At 37.7% G+C, this 27,394-nt stretch overlaps 1 protein-coding gene across 6 annotated transcripts in view; it reads left to right on the top strand.

Moving 5' to 3' along the window:
• The window catches only part of DCP1B (decapping mRNA 1B), a 65,687-nt gene that overhangs the window by 19,283 nt on the left and 19,010 nt on the right, over window positions 1-27,394 (top strand). For all 6 annotated transcript variants that reach the window (XR_003306819.1, XM_023182913.2, XM_023182912.2 and 3 more), the window contains exons 4-5: window positions 18,571-18,637; window positions 20,772-20,907. Coding sequence is in view for 5 of the 6 variants with exons in the window: in XM_023182913.2 (XP_023038681.2) it covers window positions 18,571-18,637; window positions 20,772-20,907 (203 nt within the window). In the remaining variant the exon portion in view is untranslated. The remainder of the gene's footprint in view (window positions 1-18,570; window positions 18,638-20,771; window positions 20,908-27,394) is intronic.

The following is a 27,394-nucleotide window of genomic DNA, read 5'->3' as shown; positions in this document are numbered from 1 at the left end:
TGGCGTAAAAAATAGGTATAAAAAATAACCACGTGGAAAATTTGGAACTGAATAATATACTATTTCTTGGATGGTCTTAATAGCAAAATGCAGATGACAGTGGAAAGAAGAGTTGGTGAACTCATCGATAGGTCAATAGAAATTTCCAAACCTGAAGAATATAGAGCCAGATATTTGTAAAAGATGAACAGGGCCTTCAGAGATCTGTGGGGCAATATCAGAAGGTCTAATTTGTGTCATTGAAGTCTAATGAAGAGGAGGGACTCATAAATATTTGAAAAAATAATGTCCAAAACCTTTCCCAATCCAGTGAAGAAAACAAATGTGTGTAGATTCAAGGAACTCAGTGAATCCCTAAACAGAATAAACCCAAAGAAAATCATGCCCATGACATGACATTTAGTCATAATCAAACTGCTGAAAAACAAAGATTTTTTTTTTTTTTTTTTTTTTTGTTTAAATCTTAAAAGGAAACCAGAGAAAATCATTGTGTTACATCTAGGAAAATAATGTTCTGAATGACCACAGATTTCTTATCAGAAATTATGTAGGCCAGAAGACAGTGGAGCAACATTTTCAAGTTTGGAAATAAAAGAGCTATTAACCTAGAATTCCATTTCCAGCAAAAATCTCTTAGGAATGAAGGTGAAATAAAGACATACTCAGATAAAGGAAACATAAAAAGTTTTTTTTTTTTTTTTTTTTGCCAGAAGACCTGTTGTAGAATAAATGCTAAAAGAAATTATTCAGGCTGGAAGGAATAATATTAAAGGGAAAGCTGGAATTGCAGGATGAAGTAAGAACAACAGAAATAGTAAATATATTGGTAATTACAAGAGATTTATTTTTTCTCATCTCAAATTATTTAAAATACATATGACTGTTGAAAGCAAAAGTTATAACATTGCAGCAGGAGGTTCAGTGTATACAGACGTGATACATGTGACAACTGTAACATAAAAAGAGAGGACAAATGGACACTTACAGAGCCTTTACATTCTATTTGAAGTGATAAAAGAAAAACTCTAAGTAGACTGTGTAAAGTTAGACATGTATATTGTAAGTCTTAGAGCAACCACTAAAAAGAAATATAGAGATATAACCAAGAGATCAAATAGAATACTAAAAAATTCAGATAACCCAAAAGAAGACAAGAAAGAGGGTAGGGGCCGGGCGCGGTGGCTCAAGCCTGTAATCCCAGCACTTTGGGAGGCCGAGACGGGCGGATCACGAGGCCAGAAGATCAAGACCATCCTGGCTAATACGGTGAAACCCCGTCTCTACTAAAAAATACAAAAAAAAAAAAAACTAGCCGGGTGAGGTGGCGGGCGCCTGTAGTCCCAGCAACTCGGGAGGCTGAGGCAGGAGAATGGCGTAAACCCGGGAGGCGGAGCTTGCAGTGAGCTGAGATCCGGCCACTGCACTCCAGCCTGGGCGACAGAGCAAGACTCCGTCTCAAAAAAAAAAAAAAAAAGAAAGAGGGTAGGGTAATAGGAGAGCAAAAAATATGACAAACATTAAACAAAAAACAACATGGCAGACCTACCCATGTTCAACCGTATCAGTAGTTACGTGACATGTAAATGGGCTAACATAGTGATTAAAAGACAGAGATCGCCAGATTGGATTAAAAAACCGTGGCCTAACTTTATGCTTTCTACACAAAACCCGTTGTAAATGTAATGATATAGATAGGTTAGAGGTAAAAGGATGAAGAAAGATACACCATGCAAATACTCATGAAATACCATGCAAATACTCATGAAAAGAAAACTGCGGTGTCTAGATTATTAACAGACAAAGTAGATGTCAGAACAATAAAAATCACCAGGGATAAAAAATGACATTACATAATGATACAGGGATAAAGTCATCCAGAAGGCATAATAATAATTAATGTGTATGCTCCTAATTACAGAGCTTCAAAGTGTGTGAAGCAAAAAGTGACAGAACTGAAAGGAGAAGTTTTTGTTTTTTTTTAAATTCTGCAATTACACTTGGAGAATTTAGTGCTCCACTTTCTACAGTCAATAGAGCAAGAGGATAGAAAACAGGAAGCATATGGAAGACTTGAACAACACTATCAATTAAACACAGCTGTCATTTATATGACATTCTATTGAATGACAGCAGAATGCACGTTCTTCTCAAGTGCACATGAAACATTCCCCAAGATAAACCTCGCAGGTCATAAAGCAAACCTTAAACAGTTTTAAAGAATTGAAATCATAGAAAGTATATTCTTGGGGCCACAATAGAATTAAATTAGACGTCAACAACAGAAAGGTATCTGGAATATCCCCAAATATTTGGAAATTAAACAGCACACTTCTGAAAAACTCGTGTCAAAGAAGAAAGAAAATTAGAGAACATATGAACTGAATAACAATGAAAATTACAGTATTTCAGATGCAACCAAAGTTGGACTTAGAGGGAAATTTATACCATCAAATACTTGTATTGGAAAAGAAGACAGTTCTTAAATCGGTAATTCAAACGTTCACTTAAAGAAAATAGGAGAAGAGTATATTAAATCCAAAGCAAACAGAAGGAAAGAAATAAAAAGAGGAGAAATCAATGAGATAAAAAACAGAAAAACTATTTAGAGAAAATTAGTGAACCCAAAACCTGATTATCTTTGAAAAGAATCAGTAAAACTGATAAACACCTGGCCAGACTAATGAAGAAGAAGAAGAAAAAAGACACAAATTAGCAGTATCAGAAATGAAAGAGAGGCTGTCCACAGACATTAAAAGGATAATACAGGAGTACTATAATTCGGCAGCTTAGATGAAATGGACTAATTCATTGAGAAATACAAATCATCAGAATTCACTCAAGAAAAATAGGTAACCTGAATAGTCCCATATTAAGGAAACTGAATTTGTAATTAAAAATCTAACAAAACTCCAAGTTCAGATAGTTTAACTGGTGAATTCAACCAGATATTCAAGGGAGGAATAATACCAATTCTACACAATCTCTTTCAGAAAGTAGAAGAGGTAATATTTTCCAGCTCATTTTATCAGGGCAGCATTATCCTGATACCAAAACAAGGCAAAGACATTACAAGAAAAGAAAATCATCAATGTCTCCTGTGAACATAGATATAAAAATCCTCAGCAAAATACGAACAAAATAATGTTTATAGTAGCATTATTCACAATAGCCAAATGGTGGGAAAAACCCAAATATCCATCAGTGAATGAATGGGTACACAAAATATTATATACACATACAGTGGAATATTGTTCAACTTTAAAAGAGAATAAAATTATGATATGTACTGCCACATGAATGAACCTTGAAGACATTATGCTAAGTTAAACCAGACACAAAGGAACAAATACTGTGTGATTCCACTTCTGTGAGGTACATAGAGTGTCAAATTCACACAGACAGAAAGTAAAAGAGTGGTTTTCCGGGGCCTCAGGGAATGGAGAGTGGGGAGTTATCTTTTAATGGGTACAGAGTTTTAGTTTGGGATGATGAAAAACTTCTGGAGATGGATAGTGGTGATAGTTGCACAATATTGTGGATGTGTTGAATGCCACTGAACTGCATATTTTAAACTGTAAATTTAATGTCTTTAATATTTTAACACAATAAAAAAGGAAAAAGTACTAGCAAATTGAATCTAGCAATTCATAAAAAGGATATGTCATTAGCCTTATATTTCACATCTGGCTTATCCCCTCCATCCAAAACCACAGCTGGATTTATCTTCCTAAAGCACAAGCCTAATTAAGTTGCTTTCCTTCTCAAAATCTTAAATGCCTACCAAGTAAAACTTTTCACCCAACATGTAAAGCTTGTTGTAGTCAGGTCCATTTCCCTTTCAGGTCAAGTCTGCTACTACTCTTGCACGCTTGCCTAATGCTCCAAGTAAACAATTACATATACACTTTCCCAGAATACTCTTACCTGCACGCTTTTAAATTTTTTTTTTTTCCTTGAATTCTCTCCCTCATTCTGACCAATCTCTAACAGATAAATTCTACTCATATTTCAAAACCCAGCTGGAACTTTACCTCCCTGGATGTTTTTGTGATTCCCCCATATAGCTGTGGTGTCTCACTGCAGCATATACGTCTTTTATGTTGTATTTATGTTTGCTTTGCTCATTTGTTATTGAGCACTTGTCTGTTGATACTGATTCTGTGTTGGGTTTTGGAAGTAACGAATAAGATATATCCCTTCCGGCCGGGTGCGGTGGCTCACGCCTGTAATCCTAGCACTATGGGAGGCCGAGGTGGGCGGATCACGAGGTCAGGAGATCGAGACCATCCTGGCTAACACGGTGAAACCCCATCTCTACTAAAAATACAAAAAAAATTAGCCGGGTGTGGTGGCGGGTGCCTGTAGTCCCAGCTACTCGGGAGGCTGAGGTGGGAGAATGGCGTGAACCCAAGAGGAAGAGCTTGGAGTGAGTCGAGATCGCCCCACTGCACTCCAGCCTGGGCGACAGAGCAAGACTCCGTCTCAAAAAAAAGATATATCCCTTCCTCCTTACAGTTTACCATTCTAGCACAAAAGACAGACATGTAAACATATATGTTCAAAATAACATGCTAAATCTGAGCTAGAAATAAAGGCAATTACTAGTTGTGCTTATATTTTACCTTATGTATAATATTTTGTGCCAGTTTCTGTTAGAGTGCAAGCACCTTCAAGGCAAAGGTATCTTTCCAGTCCCCCCAAAGCACTGCATTCCTTGCATTAAATGTGCACAATTAAATATTTGCAATGAGTACTGAATTGTTTTTATTGGATTTCTTTATTCAAAGCTACTGATTAAACTTAACCTAAAAGTTCACAGCTATTTCTTTAGTTTTTCTTTTGGAGCATTAGCTCTTAGGCATGAAGAAGCCTCTGTGGTTCCTGTGTAGAAACTCAAAGCAGTGAGTAATTTTAGCAGCTTACCTAGGAACTACTCTGATTCTCAAGGTTACTTTAATATAGACAGTAGCAACATTTACCTAAAAGGGAATTGTGAGTTGTGAGAATGCCATACATCCTCATCATGGGAAATTTAATAGTTCAAGGAAGAGATATGTAATGTGGGAAAATGTTAGTTTTATCTATGTGAACGAGATGATGTATAATGCATATATATAATATAAATTTTCTTTATAGAACTTTAAATTTTAAAAAAGCACTTTTATGGATGTCTCTTTCAACTTGTTTTATGCTTATTGAGATACTGTGATTTGATATTTAAGAAGTTTATTCACTGTTTTAAACTTGATATCTTAATTATGGTACATGAAAACAGGTCACATCTCTGTTTCCTCCTGGCCCTGTTAAACATGGCCATGTGGTTTACACAGAAAAGCTTATGCTATAGATGTTTTATCTGCAAATGAAATAAGATTTTTTTCATTTTTATAGAAGCAATTAAATAAATAACTCTTTATAAAAAATAGTTACAGTATTACCAAACACTAGATTAAAATGACACTTATAAGCATTTACTATAAAACAAAAAATGATAAATTTTACCTCATCAAAAGTAAAAATTTCATCAAATTAAAAACTTCTTAAGATACCTTTAGGAAAATTAAAAGAGAACCACAGACTAGGAAAACATATTGAGAACAGGTACATATATCTGACACAGTACTATATTGAGAATATGTAAATAACACCTAGAAGTTAACAACAGAAAGACAAGCCAACTTAAAAATTAGCAAAATATTTGAAAAGATGCTTTAAAAAAGAAGATATACAAATACCAGTAGTCATATGAAAAGATTCTTACCATTATTCATCAGGTATTTTGAAGTTAATGCATGTAGCAGTAGTTTCTTGCTTTTTATTCTGTGTAGTCCACTGCATCATTATAATGCAGTCTATTTATTCTCCTATCGATAGATATTTGAGATATTTGAGTTATTTCCAGATTTGAGCTATTCTGAATAAAGTTGCCATGAACATTTCCGTTCATGGTTTTTAGGTGAATAGGTATGCTTATCTGTCTTGGGTTCAGACCTAGGAGTGAAATTGATGGAGACATAGTGTAGGGGTTTGTTTAGCTTTAGAGATACTACTGAACAGTTGTGTGCCTATTTATGCTGTCTCCAGTAATGTCTAAGATTTCCCATTTGCTCCACATCCTTGTCAAAACTTGATATTGTTTGTTTTTTTAAATTTTCTGGGAATTCTGAAGTGATATCTCATTGTGGTTTTGATTTGCATTTTACCATAACAACAGATTGTATTGAGCGTTTCTTCATATGCTTATTGGGCATTGGAAACCTATGCAGATTAAAGCCCCAATGAGAATATCACATACTCCTTAGAATGGCTACAATTAAAAAGACAAGTGTTAATGAGGATGTGGAACAATGGAAACTTTGATACACTGCTTCTAAGAGAGTCATATGCTACAACTACTTTGGAGAACTATTTGGCATTTTCTTACAAACTTAAAACATATAACTAGCGTATGATCCAACAAGTTCCATTCATAGTTATTTACCTAAGAGAAATGGGCCGGGCATGGTGGCTCACGCCTGTAATCCCAACACTTTAGGAGGCTGAGGCGGGCGGATCCCTTTAGGTCAGGAGTTTGAGACCAGCCTGGCCAACATGGTGAAACCCCCCTCTACTAAAAATACAGAAATTAGCTGGGCATGGTGGCGGGCACCTGTAATCCCAGCTACAGCGGAGGCCGAGGCAGGATCGCTTGAACCCTGAAGGGGGAGGTTGCAGTGAGCCAAGATGGCGCCACTGCACTCCGGCCTGGGCGATGAAACCAGACTCCGTCTCAAAAACAAAAACAAAAAGAGGCCGGGCGCTGTGACTCACGCCTGTAATCCCAACACTTTGAGAGGCCGAAGCAGGCAGATCACCTGAGGTCAGGAGTTTGAGACCAGCCTGGCCAACTTGGCGAAACCCCATCTCTACTGAACAACAACAACAAAAATTAGCCAGGCATGATGGCGGGCGCCTGTAGTCCCAGCAGCCTGGGGGCCTGAGGCAGGAGAATTTCTTGAACGTGGGAGGCGGAGGTTGCAGCAGTGAGCCAAGATCGCGCCATTGCACTCCAGCCTCCGTGACAGAGCGAGACTCCGAAAGCACATGTCCACACGAAGACTTCTACACAAATGCTCAAAGCAGTTTTATTCATAGTAGCAAAAAAAGTCCGGTAATAACCCGGATACCCATTAATAGTTACACAGATAAATTTTGGTATGTAATAATAGAACACTGCTCAGCAATAAAAAGAAATGAACTACTGATATATTCAACATGAATTAATTTCAGAAACATGTTGAGCAAAGCAAGCCATCTACAAAAGAGGATATACTGTACGACCCCATTTATATGAAGTTTAAAAACAGGCAAAACTAATCTAGGATGATAGAAGTAAAAAAACTGGTTGTCTCTGCTGGGGCTGGTGGTGGAAGCGGGGTGTGGTTGTTGACTGGAAAAGAGTGATAAAAATATTTTATATCTTGTTTTCAGTGTTGGTTACATAAGAGTGTTTTATTGCCAACTCACTGAGCAGAACACTTTAAGATCTGTGCATTTTCTTTTACATAAATGATTCTTCAATGTAAGAAAGTAGAAATAATTGAACTTTATAAAAGAAGTATTTAAATAAATGAATATTTAAGGATAACTTTTTACCCTTCTTTATTTTCCTGACATTATTAGCCACTGTTTCTGCTAACTCTGATCTCTGCTGTGTTAATTAGAATATTACATTAACTCTTATCACTTTGCGTCTTGGCTTTTTCAACCTGGAAATAAAGCAGTCCTTGTTCTAAAACACATCTTCAGTACTTTAAACCAACATGATACCAAAAGCTTGACATCAACTGAAAGCCCCAAGTAATGTGAGGTAATAGAAATAGTTGAGTCTGCATTTCTAGTTTCCAGATCAGTCAGAAGGCTATGCCCCCTTTCTCTTGGCTGTGACATCTGCTTTCTCCCCGTGGTCAGAGAAGCAAGGTTTCTTTTTGCCAAAAATATGGAAACCTGTACAACTTAATATTTTTCCTGAGTGGAAGGAATTAACCTTCCACTTCTCTCTTGAGAGTCAATTTTTTACAATGTCAATTTCCCAGCAAAGAGAAGCCTTAGCATCTACTCTGCAGTGCTTTCTCTAGAATGAAATGTATAAAAACAATACAGTTTTAAAATATAATAGTAGATATTTTCTTGGTGGCTATTACAGAACATCTTATGAAGTATAAACTTGATTTTCTTCCAAAGCACTGAAGTTAAAGTGTACCTGTATATACCCACAGTAAATAATAGCAGTAAGAAAGTCAAATTTACAGAACATGGATGAGTCATAATTTGGAAACAATATTGCTCACTATACTTAGAATGCATTTTGTAAAACGTTTTCTCTGCCACTATGTTACCATTAATTAACTGGTTGCTAATTATCTAGGCTATTGAGAAGGCAGTGGCATGGATAATAAATTACAGGCCCCTTATGGGCAGAGACCATATCTTATATTTTATTTGTATTCTGTGGCGCCAAATAAACACAGGAAATAAACAGATATAGATAAGAAATAGACATGTACAGTGTACTTAACAAAATTCCCGAATCACTCATATTCTAGAATTGTTATATACGTGTGTGTGTGTGTGTGTGTGTATATATATATATGATGGTTTTGTCTAGCATCTGGAACATCAGAATGCATAAGACAAAGCTTTGAAGGTATGCTGCTTGGAGTGATCAGGCAGGAGCCACAAAGTTGCCCAGCTTTCCAAAATGTCTTCCTGTTTCCCACTTCATTGTAGAGACTGAGAACGACACCTCTTCAACAGACCAGTAGCCACAGCTGAACTGTGTGATTCACCCTCTCCGTGGCTGGGCGTGCTGACCGATCTGTGCTTTTTAAGCTTTCTCCTGGGCTTCAGGCTACACGGAGGAATAGAAGCTCTTCCAGCTTAACGAATTCTAACATTTGGAGACTTTGTTATGTCTTTTCTTTACCTTGCAGTCAGTTTAGGCAATGATTACAAAAGCAATTTGGAAAGTTAAAAGTGAACTCTGTGTAAATTCATGACTAAGTAAATGAAAGACACATTATCTGCCCACAGATAATTGAAGGTTGTTTTCCATTCTAGGATATTTATTGACATATTGATAGTCGCAAATAGTAGTTCGTAATCTTCTGTGAGTCACAAATCCCTATGAGAATCTGAATACTTTCTTCTTCCCTTTTTTCCTTCATTTCTTCCTTCTTTACTTCCTACTTTCCTTCCTCCCTCCTCCTTCCCTCTCCCCCTTTCCTCAAACATATTTGCTCGACTACTGTGTGCCAGACATTGTTCTAGAGGGTCTATGCTTTGCAGTTTTTCACTTCCCAAAATGTCTGTTTGCATATATACATGACATTTTGCATAGTAGAGTTTTAGGGATTTGATTGAACCCCTAAAGCTCTCTAGGGTCAAGAAACTAATATTTAAAGTAACTATATGGCTAAAAATACTTGACATTCTTACTAGGCAAAAACTTAGTATTTGTAGGAATAACAGAATGCATTTCTCTTCGGGATCTGCCCAGCAAGACAAAATCCTCAAAGTAGACTCATTCAAATCATGAGCAGTATGGAATGGGAGCTGAGGAGTCTGACATTTCACACTTAGTCAGAATTGCTAACCTAGACAGTCTTGAGGCTCTTCTACTGTATGTGAGAGGAGTGGTTGGTTGCATTAGAAACTTTCAAGGACTCCTTTTAAGCCTGTACTTAATGAGAGAGGAAGAAGAGCCCCCAAAATTTAAAAATTATAATGTGGTCACTGAATCTTACTTTGTGTCTCTAAGTTTCCTTTGCCATTCTGACTGAAAAATTGATCTATTTATTATGCACCATTGCTTAGAGAGCTAATGTGTTAATATATGACGAAGGGTTATACATCTACTGTGACTTGAGTGATGAAACTTGTCACTCTGACCTTTAATCCAGAATGACTTTTTTGCTCTCTGTCAGTACTCCACTGAGGCTGAAAGGAAAGGATCTAAACTCTAAAGAAGACTGTTCGTCTAAAGAACTGGTGTTCTGCCAGTTAGAGAAGGCTCTGAAAAATCTCAAGTAAAGCAGAATTTCACTCTTGAGCCTTGTGGTATCTCTGGATTTTGTATTTCTGTTTTTCTCTGTGTTGAGTTGTGACACCAGATAGTTCCTTGAAACACACACATAAGTGGATACACAATGTGGGTAAACAACCCTTCTCTTCACCCTGACCACCCAATTAACACAGTTTCTACTTTTCCGTCATAGCTGCTAGGGGACTCACGGAGAGAGCCTTCATGTGAATATATACATCTCTTATGTAACTTAACAATCTGACATGCTGAGGTGAGGAAAAACCCATGTGGCAAAGTCAGATATGGTGATTTACAGCTGCTGTGTGAGAGTAAAATTAAAGCAAAGTCACTTGTTTTATCCTGAACGATACAGACTATGAAGGTTCTCAGCTTGACCAAGAGAACATAGTAATGCTATTCAGATTCATACACTGCATCTGTGGCTTGGACATGCAGTGTATTTTATATTTTGTGTTTAAGAGAGCCCAGTTTAGCATGGTGGAAGCCTAAATCTTGGGAGAGAAAAGCTGGGTTCCAAAACATTTTCTTAAATGCTTAATAAGGAAAGCATCTTTTAGTTTCCCTACCCTTTATCTATAGTAAGTGGTCATTATGGCTATATAATGTATATTCTTTTAGATTCTGTGTTTTATATTACTAATTTTTGTCCAAAAATCATTTAGCAAATAGTTTCAAATAATCAAGTTCTGGAATCAAAGTAAATTTACTGCTTAACACACAGAAGGAAAAATTACGGGTTTTGAAGAAGGAAAATAATTTTGGACAAGAACTTGTATGTATTATAATCACCTTATATATAGCTTTAGAGCTCTTATTTCTTTTTTTTTTTTTTTTTTGAGACGGAGTCTGGCTCTGTCGCCCGGGCTGGAGTGCAGTGGCCGGATCTCAGCTCACTGCAAGCTCCGCCTCCCGGGTTCACGCCATTCTCCTGCCTCAGCCATTCTCCTGCCTCAGCCTCCCGAGTAGCCGGGACTACAGGCACCCGCCTGCCACCTCGCCCGGCTAGTTTTTTGTATTTTTTTTTAGTAGAGACGGGGATTCACCGTGTTAGCCAGGATGGTCTCGATCTCCTGACCTCGTGATCCGCCCGCCTCGGCCTCCCAAAGTGCTGGGATTACAGGCTTGAGCCACCGGGCCCAGCAAGAGTTCTTATTTCATAGTAGAACCAAAACACGATGAAACTGTTTCAACATAAAGGGTTTTTGGAAAGAGTCTTTTGGAAAGTAGTATCTCCTATGTCTATATTCACAGATTAAGTTAAAAATGAAAACGTACAGAAACTCTGACTTTTCTTTAATCAGGAAGTAGCACTAGGCTTCTTTGGCTAGACTACTGCTATGTCAAATTGTAGAAATATTTCCGTGATCATGTGTTTTATAGTTAGGCTATTTTCAGCAGAGCTATTCCTATCATTGTTAAACACTCGATTAAATCATCTGATTCAAATATGAAGAAGTCTGTTCTTCATTGGAACAAATTTTTGACCTGTAGAAATACTCTGTTTTAAAAATAAGCATAAATAGATATGTTTAAATATAACTTTCTCAAAAACTGCAATTATAGGAGACTGGACTCATTTCTATACATTGAGATTCACGTACGGTAATAGATTGTCAGTGTGTTGCTGGAATAATTGACATGCATATAAATCTTACATTTTTCAGATCATTTAGGTACTTATATATGTAAGCTTGAGATTACCATTATCAAACACGACTGGAATATGAATATCTTAGATTTTCTGGTAGACCAAAGTACTATTATTATTATTTGTCCTTTGTTTTTCCATAATGAAGAGAAATGCATGTGATTTTGCAGAATTGTTGCATTCTTTGAGCTCTTAGTTGCTAGTGCCTAACAAGTAGTCAATCAGGAAGAATGGTATATGGTAGGGTTGTAATAATAAATACACATTAAATGAGTACGTTAGTGCCTACATAGTGCTGAATCAATTGAAATATATAGTCTTTGGGAGCTCATAGCCTAATGACAGAATCCCATCAACATTACTTAAGCATAAGAAGGTAAAGCATTTGAAGCAAAATAAACTCTCAGTGAAGGTTGAAGGAGAACAAAAGGGGTGATGTGAGGAGACTGCCCATGCTGAAATCTTCAATAGAAGGTGTGATCAATTGATAGAGAATTCTAGCATATCTAGTCCACATGTTTAATTATTCCAGGAAGTGATAATGATTGATATCAACAATTATAAGGATTATTGATGGTAGAAGAGCTTGAAGTCTTAGATTTCAGTTCAACTCGGCACATATTTGTTGAATGTCATATTTGTTGAATGGCACATGCTGGTTGCTGTACTGGGTGTATTAACAAAGTCCTCCCCTCCAGGAGCTTATAGTCTAGTGGAGGGAACAGACTTATAAATGCTTAATTTATTACCTTTTTTAGTACAAGGATGTACCAAAAAAACTACAGGAGCAAAGAAAAAGTTGGGACTGTTTATCCCTAGAGGAGTGAGAAAGTCTGGGTCTTCAGGGATGAGTAGAGAGAAGGAAAGGATGTATTAGGGACTCCCTGCATGATATTTGTGGCCAAGGAGATTTTGAAATTTATCAGCAAGATTATGATCAAATGAAAATATAAATTTAAGTGGCCAATAAAGCAGAATAAGTTGTTTCTATTTATATTTGTTACAAACTATGGACTTTTCGACTTCCTAACTTTTAGAAGTTTATTTACTCTGTTATATCTCTTAGATTAAAGGAACAAATAAAACTAGGAAATTAGCATATGATGAAAAAGATCCCATATGACCTCTGGTAAACCTGAGGGTAGTAGATGACCTCAAGGTTCCCAGTTTAGGAAGATAACGACGTCTGTGAAGATTAGGAAGATTGAATGATATAACATGAATCCATTATGAATTAAAACTTTCTAAAAGATTAAATCCATCTTTTACTGGTAAAGTAATAAATTCTCATTTATAGTTGGAGAGTACATATTAATTTAATCCGAATTAGTATAAAGCTTTAATTAAGAGAGTTTTGTTTGTTTTTAATGGCATTAACTTTCTAATAACATTAATTTATTTAGAAAGGGGAGGGTTGTTACTACTGTTTCCCCCAAAATGTTCATGAGTATTAGTCACCCGTAAAATAGAAACTGCTTCTCATCTGCTTTGAACCTTTCATTCTTCCCGGGTCATGGGATCACTGATTTGTGAGGTGCAGTAAAACCATGTCATATGAAAAGAAGCAGACCAAGGGCCAAAGATAACAGTGCTATGTAGACTCTCAGTGGCCAGTGAAGATTTTATTTTACAAGATTGTGTCCGTGTTTGGTCAGTAAAGCTAAGGCGGAAGGTGAATGGAAGAACATTACTTTAAAGGCATTAGAGAACATGCTGGAGGAAAGCATTTTGAGTGCAAACATTCCAAATGGGGAAGACGTACAGAATCCGCACAGAGCCGGCCAAACGCAGCCTGTGTTTCCCATCTATGGATGCCAGCACACAGGCAGCGTCATTGCTGCTCGAGTGTTTACTGCTGTGAAAACATTGCCACTACCAGAAAGCTTAATTCCCTTCCTCTTTCTTTTCTCTCTTTTTCTCCCCCTCCCTCCCTCACTGATCTCCCCCCTCCCTTCCTTCCATCCTTCTTTTTTTCCTTTAGAGAGTCCACATGAACTTTGGTTTAAAAAGACTAATTCCAGTCTTTTATAACCAAGCCTAGAACTCAATCCAATATGTAAAAACAAATTTGAATGCTTCATCTATTTGATTTGAAAGGCTAGGAGAAGGGCATATTTTAGGGGAAACAGATTAAACCAAGAAAAATGACTTTGGCTAGCGTGTTTAGCCTTGTTAGACCACAGATTCCTCATTAGTGAAATAGGTTGTTGAACTGCATGCTTCTTACCTGACTTCTGGCTCTAAAATTTCATGGTTCTATTTTTTTTTTTTTTAAATATCTTGAGATCTTTCAAATGCCTAGTAACTCTGTGTGCATGTGTACTACCATATGCTAGTAACTAGTCATCGTCAGGATGGCCAAATTTATTAAAGCTTGATCTAGATAAATGGTACAGTAAATCAAATACTATATTTGAGTGAAGTCTCAGAAACAAGTGTTTACACAAATATATGATTAGATGTTCTCCATCCTTACATTGAAAATACTATTCTATTCTTTTGAGAAGGACTTCATGAAAGGAATGGAGTTTGAAGGAATTTTTAAATTTTTGGTTTATCCTTAGATGCCCAGAAGAGGTTTGTGTAATTTAACACTCCCTTGTTTCCATGGCTTTCCAAGTAAAAAGAAGGAACTCAAATGCTTTCCTTGCTGGATACTAAGAAAAACATATTTCCCTATCCTTTTGAGAGGAATTAGTGAAATTATATTAGAAAGAACATTACCAAATCAGATGTCCTGCCTATTTAAATTTTACCCATGTAATTATGTATTTATCATCCACTTCCTAATTGAATGGATATATATCTTCTTTTAAAAATTTACACAAACATTATCACATGTCTTCATTAGACAATTATAAGCTGTCATTCATGATTTGGAGTTGTATGGTATTTGGGTAAAATATAAAACAAATTATAAATATCTTAAAAGAACAGATCGAACAGAAATATTTATTAGGAACATAAGCAAGATGAGGCAAATCCCCAAAGAACATGCAAAATGAACTAATGCACCACGCTAATAAGAATCAAAGGGTTACAAGTGAAAATGTGCATTTGAGTGACACTGATACCACCTTTAATGGCCTCTTAACTAGCCTCTTAGAATTTGACCAGCTTTTGATTTTTCCACTGAAGAAATTTAAAAAAGAAAACACCACTATTGAACATAATCAGCTTGCTCTCTGCCTTGTCTTTGTGGACCTACAAAATCCAGACATGAAGTCTAATACGGAAATTTTGATCTCCTTGGTCTTTCTGACAGAGTTAAAAGGAAAGTAAAAGATTGGCGTTCTATTATGTAAAGGCAGTATTGCATTGCCTGTTGCCTCAAACATCACTTTTTTTCAATTGAGAATTTCCAAAGAACGGCATAAACCAGGATAGTGCAGTTATAGGCAAAATTTCACAACGGTGTGTGGTAAATCCTGATTAAATATGGAGAGATGAGTTCTTAGAGTGAGGCAGTCACAGTCTAAGTATCATTAGAATATTTAGAGTAAATTTCAACATGTGCTTCCTACTCTTTATTTCGCTTTAGGGTTTCTTACCTCCAGGAGAGATGTAGAAATAGTTGAGTTGAGCTTCATGCACCAAAGTACCCTTAAACTTGACCTCCGTGTCGGCAGACAGGTGACTGGGAAGCGGCTGGTATGCAGGCGTACCAGGCTGAACAAAGGCTCGAAGCATTGTGAATTTCCAGATGTATATTAATTGGTTGATTTTTAAAGCTAAGTAATTATCCTGCTCATGATCTCTTGTAATTTTTTAAAACCCAGAAGCCATTCCTGCCGTAACATTTCAGTGCCACAAAAGTTTACACGGCCATATCGTATCGCTGCAAGTTTAGGTTACAGTAAAATTACTTTTAAGTTTTAGAATTCTAAACAAAACAAAACAAAACACTTCTTGCTTGATTCTTTTCAACCTTGTATTTTCTGTCTTCCCTGCTCTGCTCCCTGCCTGTGTAGGGTTGGGCCTCTCACCCAGTGGCTTTACGGGAAAACTTGGATTGAAATGTGAACTTCATGGTTTCTGTCAGCCTGTCAGCTCATCACCTCCCTAAGGCATGATGATCTCTGGCTTTTATGTATCTCCACAGACTGCTTTGATAGACCCTCTTGTGTGGAAGAGTGATAGGTTTGTCCAGGGGTTGGTAGATCTTAGGGCTGAGAGGCAGGAAACTTCAGTTGGAATGCGTACTTTAATGGAATTCACAGCCTCTTTCCCAGGGGAATGCAGCTCAAGTTGCAAAACTATTTTAGGGAGAAGAAAGTTAGGCCCAGTTCTGCATTTTATCTTGGTGCCACTTTTTGGTAGCCAGAACTCTTGGTTAATGTTTCTTTTTCCTCCTTGGCTATTTAAATTTTCTGTCCAGACTAAACTGGGATCAAAAGAGTTATCTCGAAATGATCTCATTTTAATTTTTAAAGCCATGTTGCTTTGGAGATAAATGATTGGGTCCTAAAGAAGTCTTCACAGTGTCTTCAATAATTACGGCAAACTCAGTCTTTCCTTCATTTTGCTTTGACATCTGAAAGATGTTCCATGGCATTTTCCCTCCCTAAGTCTGCATTTCACTTATCTCGTGGTGATGACAATGTCAGACTGTTTTTCTATTTGTATCAACAGTTTTCTTGGCATCCCACCCTTACGAAAGCCTAATTCCTTATGTCAAATGCCACAAATGTATAACATCAAACAGAAGATACCCAAAATATTCCTATTACTAGAGCCTACTCATGAGACAACAATGGCCGGTTTTTCCTCTGCTGTTGGGCCTCATGTTTCTGAGTTATGCTCTGTTTTTCTCCCTTACTGCCACCTTTCTGCTTTGATAGTTTTGGAAAAGTCAGTCTTCAAGGAAAGAAAACTTACACTATAACCAAAAAAATAGACCAGGCTTCTAGTTTTGTAACTAAGGTTAAAGTCACCAAGACACACAAACATATTCAGATTTATTAAGTGGTTGAACGTCAGTGATGCAGTCTGCTTTGACTTCAAGAACGTGAGGGTAGGCAGGTTAGTGTGGGAATCTGTGTAGGGAATCAGAGTAGGGAATTACTGTTGATGGACTGGAAGCAACCTTGAATATGAAGTTTCAAGATACACATTCAATGATCTTGAGATGAAAGAATTTTGTTTTGATGTAAAAGCTCTCATAGCCCATGGGCTTCAGAACTCAGATGTTCTTTAAAAAAAAAAAAAAGTCAGTGTACCAAGGAGGAAAACGTGTATGTATTTTCATCTAAGAGAGTAAAATGGTCCTGTTCAAGGAAAAGCTGGAATCTTTTCCCCTACTTCCCCCTACTTCACACGCAGGTAGGTAAGATAAGATAAAAGATTTCTGGTACACCGATAATTGCAAAACAAAGTTTAAAGCCCTTTTGCCACCTTTTGGCAAGTTAGTAATTCAGATTCATAGGTTCCTCTTTAAGATACCTGCTTAAAATAGCACTATAAAGACCTTTCTTGTACCTTTTGATATCTGAATCATTACTGACAAGAAGCAGAAATTCCATGCCCAGACATTGGTCAGGTAAGAGGAGAAAAAAAGATGTAGTTAGAATATCACAGCGGTTTTAGCAGCAAAATACTATTAATATAATTACGTGTTTGGAAAGTTTGAATTTAAAGTCTTTTTTCCCTTTGAAAAACATGTTTTGTTGGTTTTCATTGCCCTATCATAATATTGTTGCTATTTTCACTGAAGATTTTTAAAATGTGTATGTAGTTAATACATTACTTAGATGATTAATGCCGTCAGATCCTCAACTAGATATTTATAAATGTCTTTTGGAGCTGTTTCAGCCTTTACTATAAAAATGATACAGATAGGCACGTACTAAAGTATTCAACTTATTTGAACATTATTAAATGAATCAATAGCAGGTATATTATGTCACAGTTCCTTTCATTACTAAGTGATGAAATCATAGTCATATCTAATCTTTCAGCAGTTGTAAATTTTCTGTACCATTTTGAAGCCAGAGATTTATTATTAAATTTTATCTTTTCCAGTGGCCTATCCCTAACTTATAGCTTACAAAGGCAGTTTTTCAGTTAACATGTTCCTGAGAGAAGGAGAAGGGGAGGGAGGCTTCCAGGCATAATTTGACTATCAGGTTTCTGAATATTTAAAAATAAAGATGAGATGTGTTTATGAATGTGCAAATGGAGTGTAGAAACAATGATATGTCGAAGCCAGGAAGTTTAGAAATTGTGATTTCATTTTCAATCTGTATTCATTTGCTTAAGAAGATTTTACCAAATGCCTATTGTGTTCAGGTGCTATATTTTTAAGGAGAACACAGTTTATTGGATATGTGTGGGTATGTATCTTTGCACAAAACCACCACAGATTTCTCTGTGGACTTAAATTTCGATGCTTTTTTTTTTTGAGACAGAGTTTCGCTCTTTTCGCCCAGGCTGGAGCCCAATGGCACGATCTTGGCTCACTACAACCTCCACTTCCCAGGTTCAAGCGATTCTCCTGCCTCTGCATCCCACGTAGCTGGATTATGGGCACCTGCCACCACGCCTGGCTACTTTTTTTTATATTTTAGTAGAGATGGGGTTTCACCACGTTGGCCAGGCTGGTCTTGAACTCTTGACCTCAGGTGATCCCAAAGTACTGGGATTACATGTGTGAGCCACTCTGCCTGGCTTGATGCTGCATTTTTAAGCTTTAATCCCAATGATTGTTTTTATTTATTCAATGATTATTGAATAAATCAATTCAATACATAGGTTATTATGTATTTAAGATGGAAAGGAGATTTTTTTCTATTTTGTAGTTTTGAAGACGCTCATAATTTGTTTGATGTGCTTTTTGCAGTGTCCATCTATGGAATTTGGTTTTATGATAAGGAAGAATGCCAAAGAATTGCAGAGCTTATGAAAAAGTAAGTACTAAAAGGCTAAGTATTTTTCAGGACCTGGTACTTTTGTTTGTATTTCTAAGTGTATGTAACTATACTATACTCTTAACAGAATATATCTCCCACAGCAGCCCTTTTCACAGTGGTTAGGCAGACATTTAGTATTAATTAATAAATGGAAAATAGACATCAACAACTTGCCACATTTTCACTAGGTCATATTTATCATCTAGAATGATTCATTTTTTCCTGTGTGTGAATATATATGAATTGTTCCAGATGGCAGTTTTCTTTAATATTTTCATTTGTAAATTAGCAGTTTTTTGCTTTGAAAAGTTATCAATATGCCTGTCGGTAAAAAGAACATTCAGAGCCATCCTAAATGCCTGCTCCAGATTCTGTAAAATCTTTCATTTCCTTCCTCCCCCAAGTGCTTTCCTTTAACTGTGTACACGTGTTCGTGGGAGCTCAGACGTTCCTCCCATGTCTCAGACACTGAGTTAAGGTAGTCTTTATTTTCAGTTTCCTTAGAAATTGCTGAGTTACTGTTAGCTTCGTGACCAGCCGACCGTCTCGCTCTTCCTTGTTACTGGTCTCTTTCTTTTAATCTCGTGATCCCTTGTGATTTGTCCCATTCTGCATTCCGGGCAGCTCTAAAATTGCTGTCTGACTCCTCGCCTTGGCTCCCTGATTGCACTGGAAGAGGGGGCTTGCTCTCTGCTCTGCAGTTGGTTGACTGATCAATTTCTGCGCCCAGGGCTGCTCACTGTGGGGCAGTTACTTCCCTGCCATTTACGGAGATGGGTAAGAGCCTCAGAGTGAGATGAGTTTCCTGCACATGCTGTGTCACAGCCTGGGACTGGACTCAGCCAAGCACATAGGATGGTTGCTGCCACATGACACTGTAGCTCTGTGTGCAAAAGAATCAGTCCCCACTTTTAAATCCTGGGGCAATGAAATGACTAGAATGTGACCTCACAGAAATGAAAAACAGGGAGCACCTTTTAAGAAATGAGATCGATTCCTGAAAGGCTAGCTAGAGATAGCTAACTTCAGGTAACTAGCTCAAGGTGCAGATGGTGATTAAGTGTATCCAAACTGGTATTTACCACCATAACAACTAGTTCTAGAACATTCGTATTACTGTAAATTGTGCAGTGGATAGTAATAGTAGGATTTCATACAGATTAAAAAATACCCTGTCGCTCAGCCAAGAGGCCACGTTAGAATTGTCAGCATTCTGCAGTAATTACCTAACAACCCGGGCAGGAAATTGATTATTTACTAGCAATAAGCAGCTGATTGGTGTGGATTCAGACTCCCTCCCTCGTTAGAATTAAGTCTCTCAGTAAGTAGTCAGATCTTTGTCACCATAAACTTCATGGCAGTAATAAGAATGTGAGCTGAAAGTCACAGCACATGAAGGGAAAGTGCATTTTCCTCGGCATCAGCTAGCAGCAGATAGGAGCAATCTGGTCTCTTCTGTATTGTTTTCCAGGCAGCAGAAGAACTCTTCATTGCTGTAAATGGGTTTTAAAATGGCCCTTCTTCTCCGAGTTAGAATGGAATCTTTATCATGTTTTGCAACTGCCAGAGAGCTACAGGATTTGAGTTGCCAGAATCAACCTTGCCTTGTCTTCAGGGCAGTCTGTAAAGTCAGGGGTAGTTTCCTCAGTATTTCAGAACTCTAAATTGGGTTTCCTTAGCTACTAATGAGAGCAGCCATTAGAATGCACTATGTGAGGAGTTGGCAAACTCTTCTCAAAGGGACCAGAGAGTATTTTAGGCTTTGCAGTCCATAGGATTTCTGTTCCAGCTATAGAATTCTGCCCTTGTAATGTGAAAGCAGCCATGAACAACATGTAAACAAAGGAGCATGGCTGTGTTGAGCTTGGCTGTGTTTGTGACTTTCTTTACAAAAACAGGTGGTGGGCTGGACTTGGCCTGCAGGTTTGCTTACCCCTACCCTAGATTCATCTGTGTAGTCAGTGAATTCAGGACCTCAACTCTCATTTTTCTCCTTTAAATTCCTAAGCAGCCTCATTTCTAATATGGTTGTAACAGGATGAAAACAACTAGGTGAGAACTGGGATGGTTTTAAACACTGTTTGTGTTGAATTGGTTTTTCTTGTTTGGACTTTCCCCTCTGTTTTTCTAGTCTAACTCAGTATGAACAGTTGAAAGCCCATCAGGGAACTGGAGCAGGAATTTCCCCGATGATCCTCAATTCAGGAGAGGGCAAAGAGGTAGATATTTTACGAATGCTCCTCAAGGCCAAAGACGAATACACAAAGGTGAGTGTTTGCCCTTCCTTGTGATACGTACACACTTCAGTTCTGCAGGGGGAGTATTCTTGTTTAGAAACACTAGGTGCTGTGGGTGCTGTTCCTTCCACCAAACAAAATTATATTACAAATAAAAAATCTTTATTTGCCTTTAGTAAGCTAAAGGAAACTGTTTGCCTTTAGGTGGATTAAAAAATAGCCTGAGAAATCAGTAGCCTTTATATATACAAACAGAAGACTTACTATAGGACCCCAATTTACAGTAGCAACAAATGAATATAAAATTGTTTGCAATAAAATTCACAAGAAATGGACAAAACCTATATAAAGAAAATGTTTAAAAACTCCTGAAAGGCATAAAAATAGACTTGAACAAATGGAAATATACACCCTATTGTTGGATAAGACGGTTCAACATAAAGCTCTTAGAAAAAAATCTCTACATTTAAGGTGATCGCTAAATAAATACCACTGGTTTCTTTTCACCCCACCCCCACCCCCAACTTCTCCCTTACTCACTGATCCAGACAAGTTGAGTGTAAGGGCTCATGGGAAGAAATATGCAAGAAAGAATAGCTGGGAAAATCCTGGCAAAGAAGAGCGATATTAGTAGGGGTTGGAGGTGGGGGAGATGAGGAGGGATGGAGCAAACTCTCCCTGATTTTAAAACATTGAGGTCTAAACATTTCAAACAGTATGGTATTGATGGTATTGATACCTAACAGCCCAATAGACCAATGGGACAGATTTAAGATTCTAAGTCTAGGATTAAATCCAGTTGTATATGAAATCTAGGATATATAAAAAAATCTCTCAGTTTTTATGGTGAGGTTTTTGCCATCACAAGTGATGATACAGTCTGGCTTGGCCATTGCGCCCATTTTTCGCAAAGCTATTCCCACTCCTAGCTCCTTCATGTATTCATCAAAGCCTTTGCTATCCACCAGGCGCCATCTTCCTTCCAGCTGCTGAACTGTGGCCATGGTGGGCACGGGCGGGCTGACGTGCAGAGCGGGGTCGGCGTCGGCGTGGCAGCGTGCTGTCTGTTATTTCTAAATATTACTTCCTTCCAAAAGGTGTCAGGGCTCCTTAAAGAAATTTCTGATTCCAGGTCTGGAATAGTAAAACCAATAGGGTCATGTGAACGGGCACAGTCATCAGCTTCAAGGACACTGACCAGAGCATCAAATTCTTACATCAATAGAAATGACTGTAATGGATTAAAACACATAGAATGTATAAAAATCTATGAGTTCATGGTAATGAGAAAGAGAGCAAGCAAACCAAACATATAAAACCAAGCAGAATAATTATTAGTCATCCTTTGAAGGTGCTAAGGCACCAACCCCTTCCTCTGAAGCTTGGTAATTAATGGGAATGAATTAAGCTTTTATCCTGCCTGCCCTAAAGGGACTATATCTCAGAGTAATCAAACAGCCCTGGTCAATGAGGGAGAGCTCTTCTCTACCAAAGAATTCCAGCTAGTACATGTGGAGGGAACCATAGAACTTAAAGACACTCTAGTTAAAATAATTGATTCAGGCAGTGATCATCAGTAATATTAATGTTATGGGAAAGGTTGATAGAAGGTTGATAGAAAATTGACAGTGGAAGCATCACTCTGCCTCCACCCGAACCCCATTGATTATCATCATTAAAAGTTAGATAACCAGACACTCTGGCTTCCTGATGTGATAAGATGTCAGATGTGCAGCACCATCTTGAAACATTCTTACCCAAAGAATTGATCCTGAATCTCATTAAACCTTGAGCTCTCACTTTTTAGTTTACAGAAAGTGAAAGTGAGTGAGGGAGTGAGGGGAGACCAGGTAGAAAAACAAATTAAATGATGCCACGAGGAAGCAATCAGAAAAATCCTGAATGAAGTGGCACATAAGAGCAGTTGGACAAGTTTCTTTAACATGCTTTGCCTTGACTGTGAGCTTCTTGAGTACAAAGAACGTCCTTTATTTATCTTTATATCCCGTGTTGTCTTCAAAGTACTTAGCACATGATGAGTGCTCAATAATGGCTGTTGAATGAAGGAAGGAATATGAATGTGAATGAGCCACAGTTTAATTCTCCTTCTATTGTGTGGCCTGGACAGAGATGCCTCAATCTCAGCTTCAGACACTGACAACTATTTCTATACTCGTTTTGTGTTTTTTTAATTCTTCAAAAGTCATTAAAATATATTATGATGACTTGGCAACTAGTTGAATAATTAAATAGTTATACTTATTAATTATACTATATTATGCACACTAAAGATTAATCTTCAAAAGGTGACATTTCTGCCCTCTAGGAACTTAATGTTCTGTGAAGACAGCATAACAATGGTAAATACATAATAAATAGAAATATTGAACAAAATTATTTTCCTTTCTTTCCCTTTCTCCTCTCAACATACAAATACCTTGTATTGTTTGTTTTTTATCTTCTATATGTTATAATGCTGTGATATCTTAAAATCCTTTCTGGCTGGGGAGATTGCCCCTCCTAGGACGAGCCAGTTTTCAGAGATAGCAAAGGGCTTGTCCAGGAGCACGCCTTTAATATGTACACTCACCAATCTTGAGCCATACATATCTCCTCTCTCTGGCCTATATAATATTCCTCTGCCTTAATTATCCCAGGGCCGGGTACCCAGCAACTAGGGACCACTCACACAGTTTAGAGCCTGCTGGAGTTTCTCACACTGGCCAGTCTTAACCTGTTTCCCATGCCCTGCCTTGCCTACGCCTTCCCCTTGCTGCTGACACCCTGAGGCTTCCACATGTGGCCCTGTGCAGCGTGGCATGCCTCTTGTCTCCAGGACCTGTGAGTATAATAAACTTTGTTTTCCTGAGCCTCCCCTGTGTCTCCTCTGGCCTCACTTGAGTGACCATCACATAAAAGAACGGCACACACATTCTCTCTCGCTCAGGAACACTCACATACAGTTCTGGAGATTTAATTTAGGCCATCACTTTATACTGTGCCTATGTCTTGGAATATTTTTCCCCTTATTTTATTTACCCTTCAGAATTTACGTGTCCTTTAAGGCTCAGTAAAAATGACACTTTTTACGTGGAGTTTTCCCAGATCTCTTCAGTCAAATTAATTACTCTTCCATGTGAACTCAGTCTATTACTATTTAAAACGTATTTTGTTCTTCCTCATTTATTACATTAATTCACCTTCTCCCAGTACACTGTAAACTGGTTGAAGTTAAAACAATGTTCTGTTCATCTTTATGCCCTCACAGATTTGTTATAATGTTGACATGCAGACACTTGATTCCTGTGTAGACGATGCTTTTCTGTAAAAATCAAATACATGTTGTTATATGTATAATGTCAATTGCTCCAACTGTGAGGTAAATAATAGAGGAAATTATTTCTTCTTCCATTAACAGCCAGATGTTGTGATACAGTGTGCCAGGACGCCTGCATGATTATGCTACTTTCCTAGTCTACATTTTTCTTGGTTTGTCATTGCGCAGTACAGGAACCCTTGGAGTCTTCAAGCCTTCCCTAAGATGGCCTCAGATTATTCTTCTAACCCTATGACCCTCTACAAATATTTGAAGCTCCTGCCAAACAGAATACCCGTTTTGCCTCCTGAGAGTGCTTTCATGCTTTTTCTCATACTGTTCCCTCCCCTTCTTCAACCATCAAAATATGATCAATCTTTCAGGGCCTGTTTCAGATGTTCTTTTTCCATCACCTTATTTTTGGCCTGCCTAACTACGTGTGCATGCGCCCTGCTAGCTGCCAGTGCCTTATGTTTGGAAGGAGCATTCCGTCGCCTTCGTACATTCATGTTGTCTCTGCACTCACACACAGATATTTCAGAAAATGTGGAGACCCTGAGGAGAGTGGTTCTGAGATAGAAGAAAGGGGTGAAGTGGAGAGGTGGTGAGAGAGAAGGAAAACAGAATTTTCCTTCAGAGTTACTGTTGGGAAGTGAGTCTCCGTTGCTTAAAGTGTTCAAGAAGAGATTGAACCGTCACCTATTGGTGGTGCGATAAAATAATTTGGCTTGTGTTGGATAACTATTAAACTAAAAGACTTCTGAGATGCTTTTCAATGCTAGACTTACTTTTTTTGAAGTTTTATTTTTTAAATTATTTTTAATGAAAAATTAAAATTGTATATATTTATGTTATACAATGTGATATTTTGATATGCATGTATATTATAGGATGCCTAAATCAAGCTAATTAACACATGTTTTACCTCACATATTTATCATTTTTGTGTGGCAAAAATAGTTAAAATCTACTTTTTTAGCAACTTTCAGTATACAATATATTAGTACTAACTAAAGTAATCATGATGTACAATAAATCTCCTGAACTTATTCCTCCTGTCAGACTGAAAGTTTCTATCCTTTGACCAACATCTCCAAAATCCTCTTACCCCCACCCTCCAGCAACTACCAGCCTACTGTGCTTCAGTGGGTTCAGCTTCTCTGGATTTCATGTAGGAGTGAAATCATACAATATTTGCCTTTCTGTGCCTGGTTTATTTCACCTCATATAATGTCCTCCAGGTTCATCCATGTTGTTGCAAATGACAGAATTTCCGTCTTTTTTAAGGCTGAATAGTATTCCATTGTGTTTATATACCACGTTTTCTTTATCCATTCATTCCTTGATGGACACTTAGGTTTATTCCATCTATTGGCTATTGTAATGTTGCGGTGAACACAGGAATGCAGCTATCTCTTCAACATACTGATTTCATTTTCCTGGGATATATACCCAGAAATGGGATTCTTCGATCATGTGGTAGTTCTATTTCTAATGTTTTGAGGGGCCAACGTACTATTTTTTTTTTTTTTTTTTTTTTTGAGACAGAGTCTTGCTCTGTCGCCCAGGCTGGAGTGCAGTGGCGCGATCTCAGCTCACTGCAAGCTCCGCCTCCCAGGTTCAAGCCATTCTCCTGCCTCAGCCTCCTGAGTAGCTGGGACTACAGGTGCCCACCACCACGCCCGGCTAATTTTTCTTGTATTTTTAGTAGAGACGAGGTTTCACCATGGTCTCGATCTCCTGACCTTGTGATCCACCCGCCTCGGCCTCCCAAAGTGCTGGGATTACAGGCGTGAGCCACTGCGCCTGACCCAACGTACTATTTTCCATAATGGCTATGCAACTAATATTCCCATCAACAGTATTCAAGGATTTCCTTTTCTGTACATCCTTGCCAACACTTACGTTTTGCCTTTTGGATGGTAGACATTCTGTCAGGTTTGAGGTGATCTCCCACTGTGGTTTTAATTTGCATTTCCCTGATGATTAGTGATGTCGAGCATTTTTCATATACCTGTTGGCCACATGTATGTCTTCTTTTGAAAAGCGTCCACTCAGGCCCTGTGTCTATTTTTTGATCAGAACATTTGTTTTCTTTTCCTCCTGTTGAGTTGTTTGAGTTCCTTATCTGTTTTGGACATTAATCTCTTATCATATGTATGGTGTGCAGGTATTTTCCTCCACTCCGTAGGTCATCTCTTCACTCTGTTGTTTCCTTTACTGTGCAAAAGCCTTTTGGTTGGATGTAATCTCATTTGTCTCTTTGGCTTTTGTTGCCTATCCTTAGGGTCACATCAAAAAAATCATTGCCCAGACCAATGTTAGGAAGCTTTTCTCCTGTTTTCTTCCAGTAGGTTTATAGTTTCAGGCCTTATGTTTAAGTCTCTCTAGAATTCTTAAAGTTGTGAACATCCCAAGAAGCGGAAGTAGGAAAAATGTCGAGCTATCGGTATATACGATACTGGTAAAGTGAAGTCTGTCTAGTTTACAGGAGGTTAATAAAATAATTTGAAAACTTATTTTGGCTGAAATTTTGTGCATTCTCTTTTGAGAAAACTTTCTGTGAATCTGCTTTAAAGTAGCAAAGATATTAATTTGCATTTAATCTCTTTTTATATCCGCCCTATTCAATTTCTAGTTCAGATGCAAGTGAACAATAAAATAACCAAATTTTAGTAAGAACAAGAGTCAGGACCAGAAATGATCTACAGACTGCATAGTTAGGCTTGGAGTATTCAGAAGTGGACTATTTGTGTTTTGTGGTTTAAGACAATAATTAATGGCCCTTTTCTGGATATAGCTGTGAGTTATTTATGAAATTACAGAAATTTTTTTGTTGAATGATAAAATTCAACAGAATATAAAAAGAAAAATCACCAATAATCCTATAACCCAAAGGTAGAAACTTTTATTGTATTTTGCATTGTACACTTTTATTGTATTTTGTTTCAGATGTCTCTCTTGGCATAAATACATATGTTTATGTATGTATATATTTGTGTGTGATTAAAACTGGATTATATGACATACTTTTTGAGGTTTTATTGTATTTTTAACCTCAGCATCCAACAGAGGAAGTTTTTGAGGTTTTAAAGAAATGCCTTGCCAGGCGCGGTGGCTCACGCCTGTAATCCCAGCACTTTGGGAGGCCGAGACGGGCAGATCACGAGATCAGGAGATCGAGACCATCCTGGCTAACAC

The sequence above is a fragment of the Piliocolobus tephrosceles genome, chromosome 10 (genome assembly GCF_002776525.5).
Source record: "Piliocolobus tephrosceles isolate RC106 chromosome 10, ASM277652v3, whole genome shotgun sequence".
NCBI classification, from domain to species: domain Eukaryota; kingdom Metazoa; phylum Chordata; class Mammalia; order Primates; family Cercopithecidae; genus Piliocolobus; species Piliocolobus tephrosceles.
Note: the sequence above shows the minus strand (reverse complement) of the source record. Positions and strands in the feature narration are given on the sequence as shown.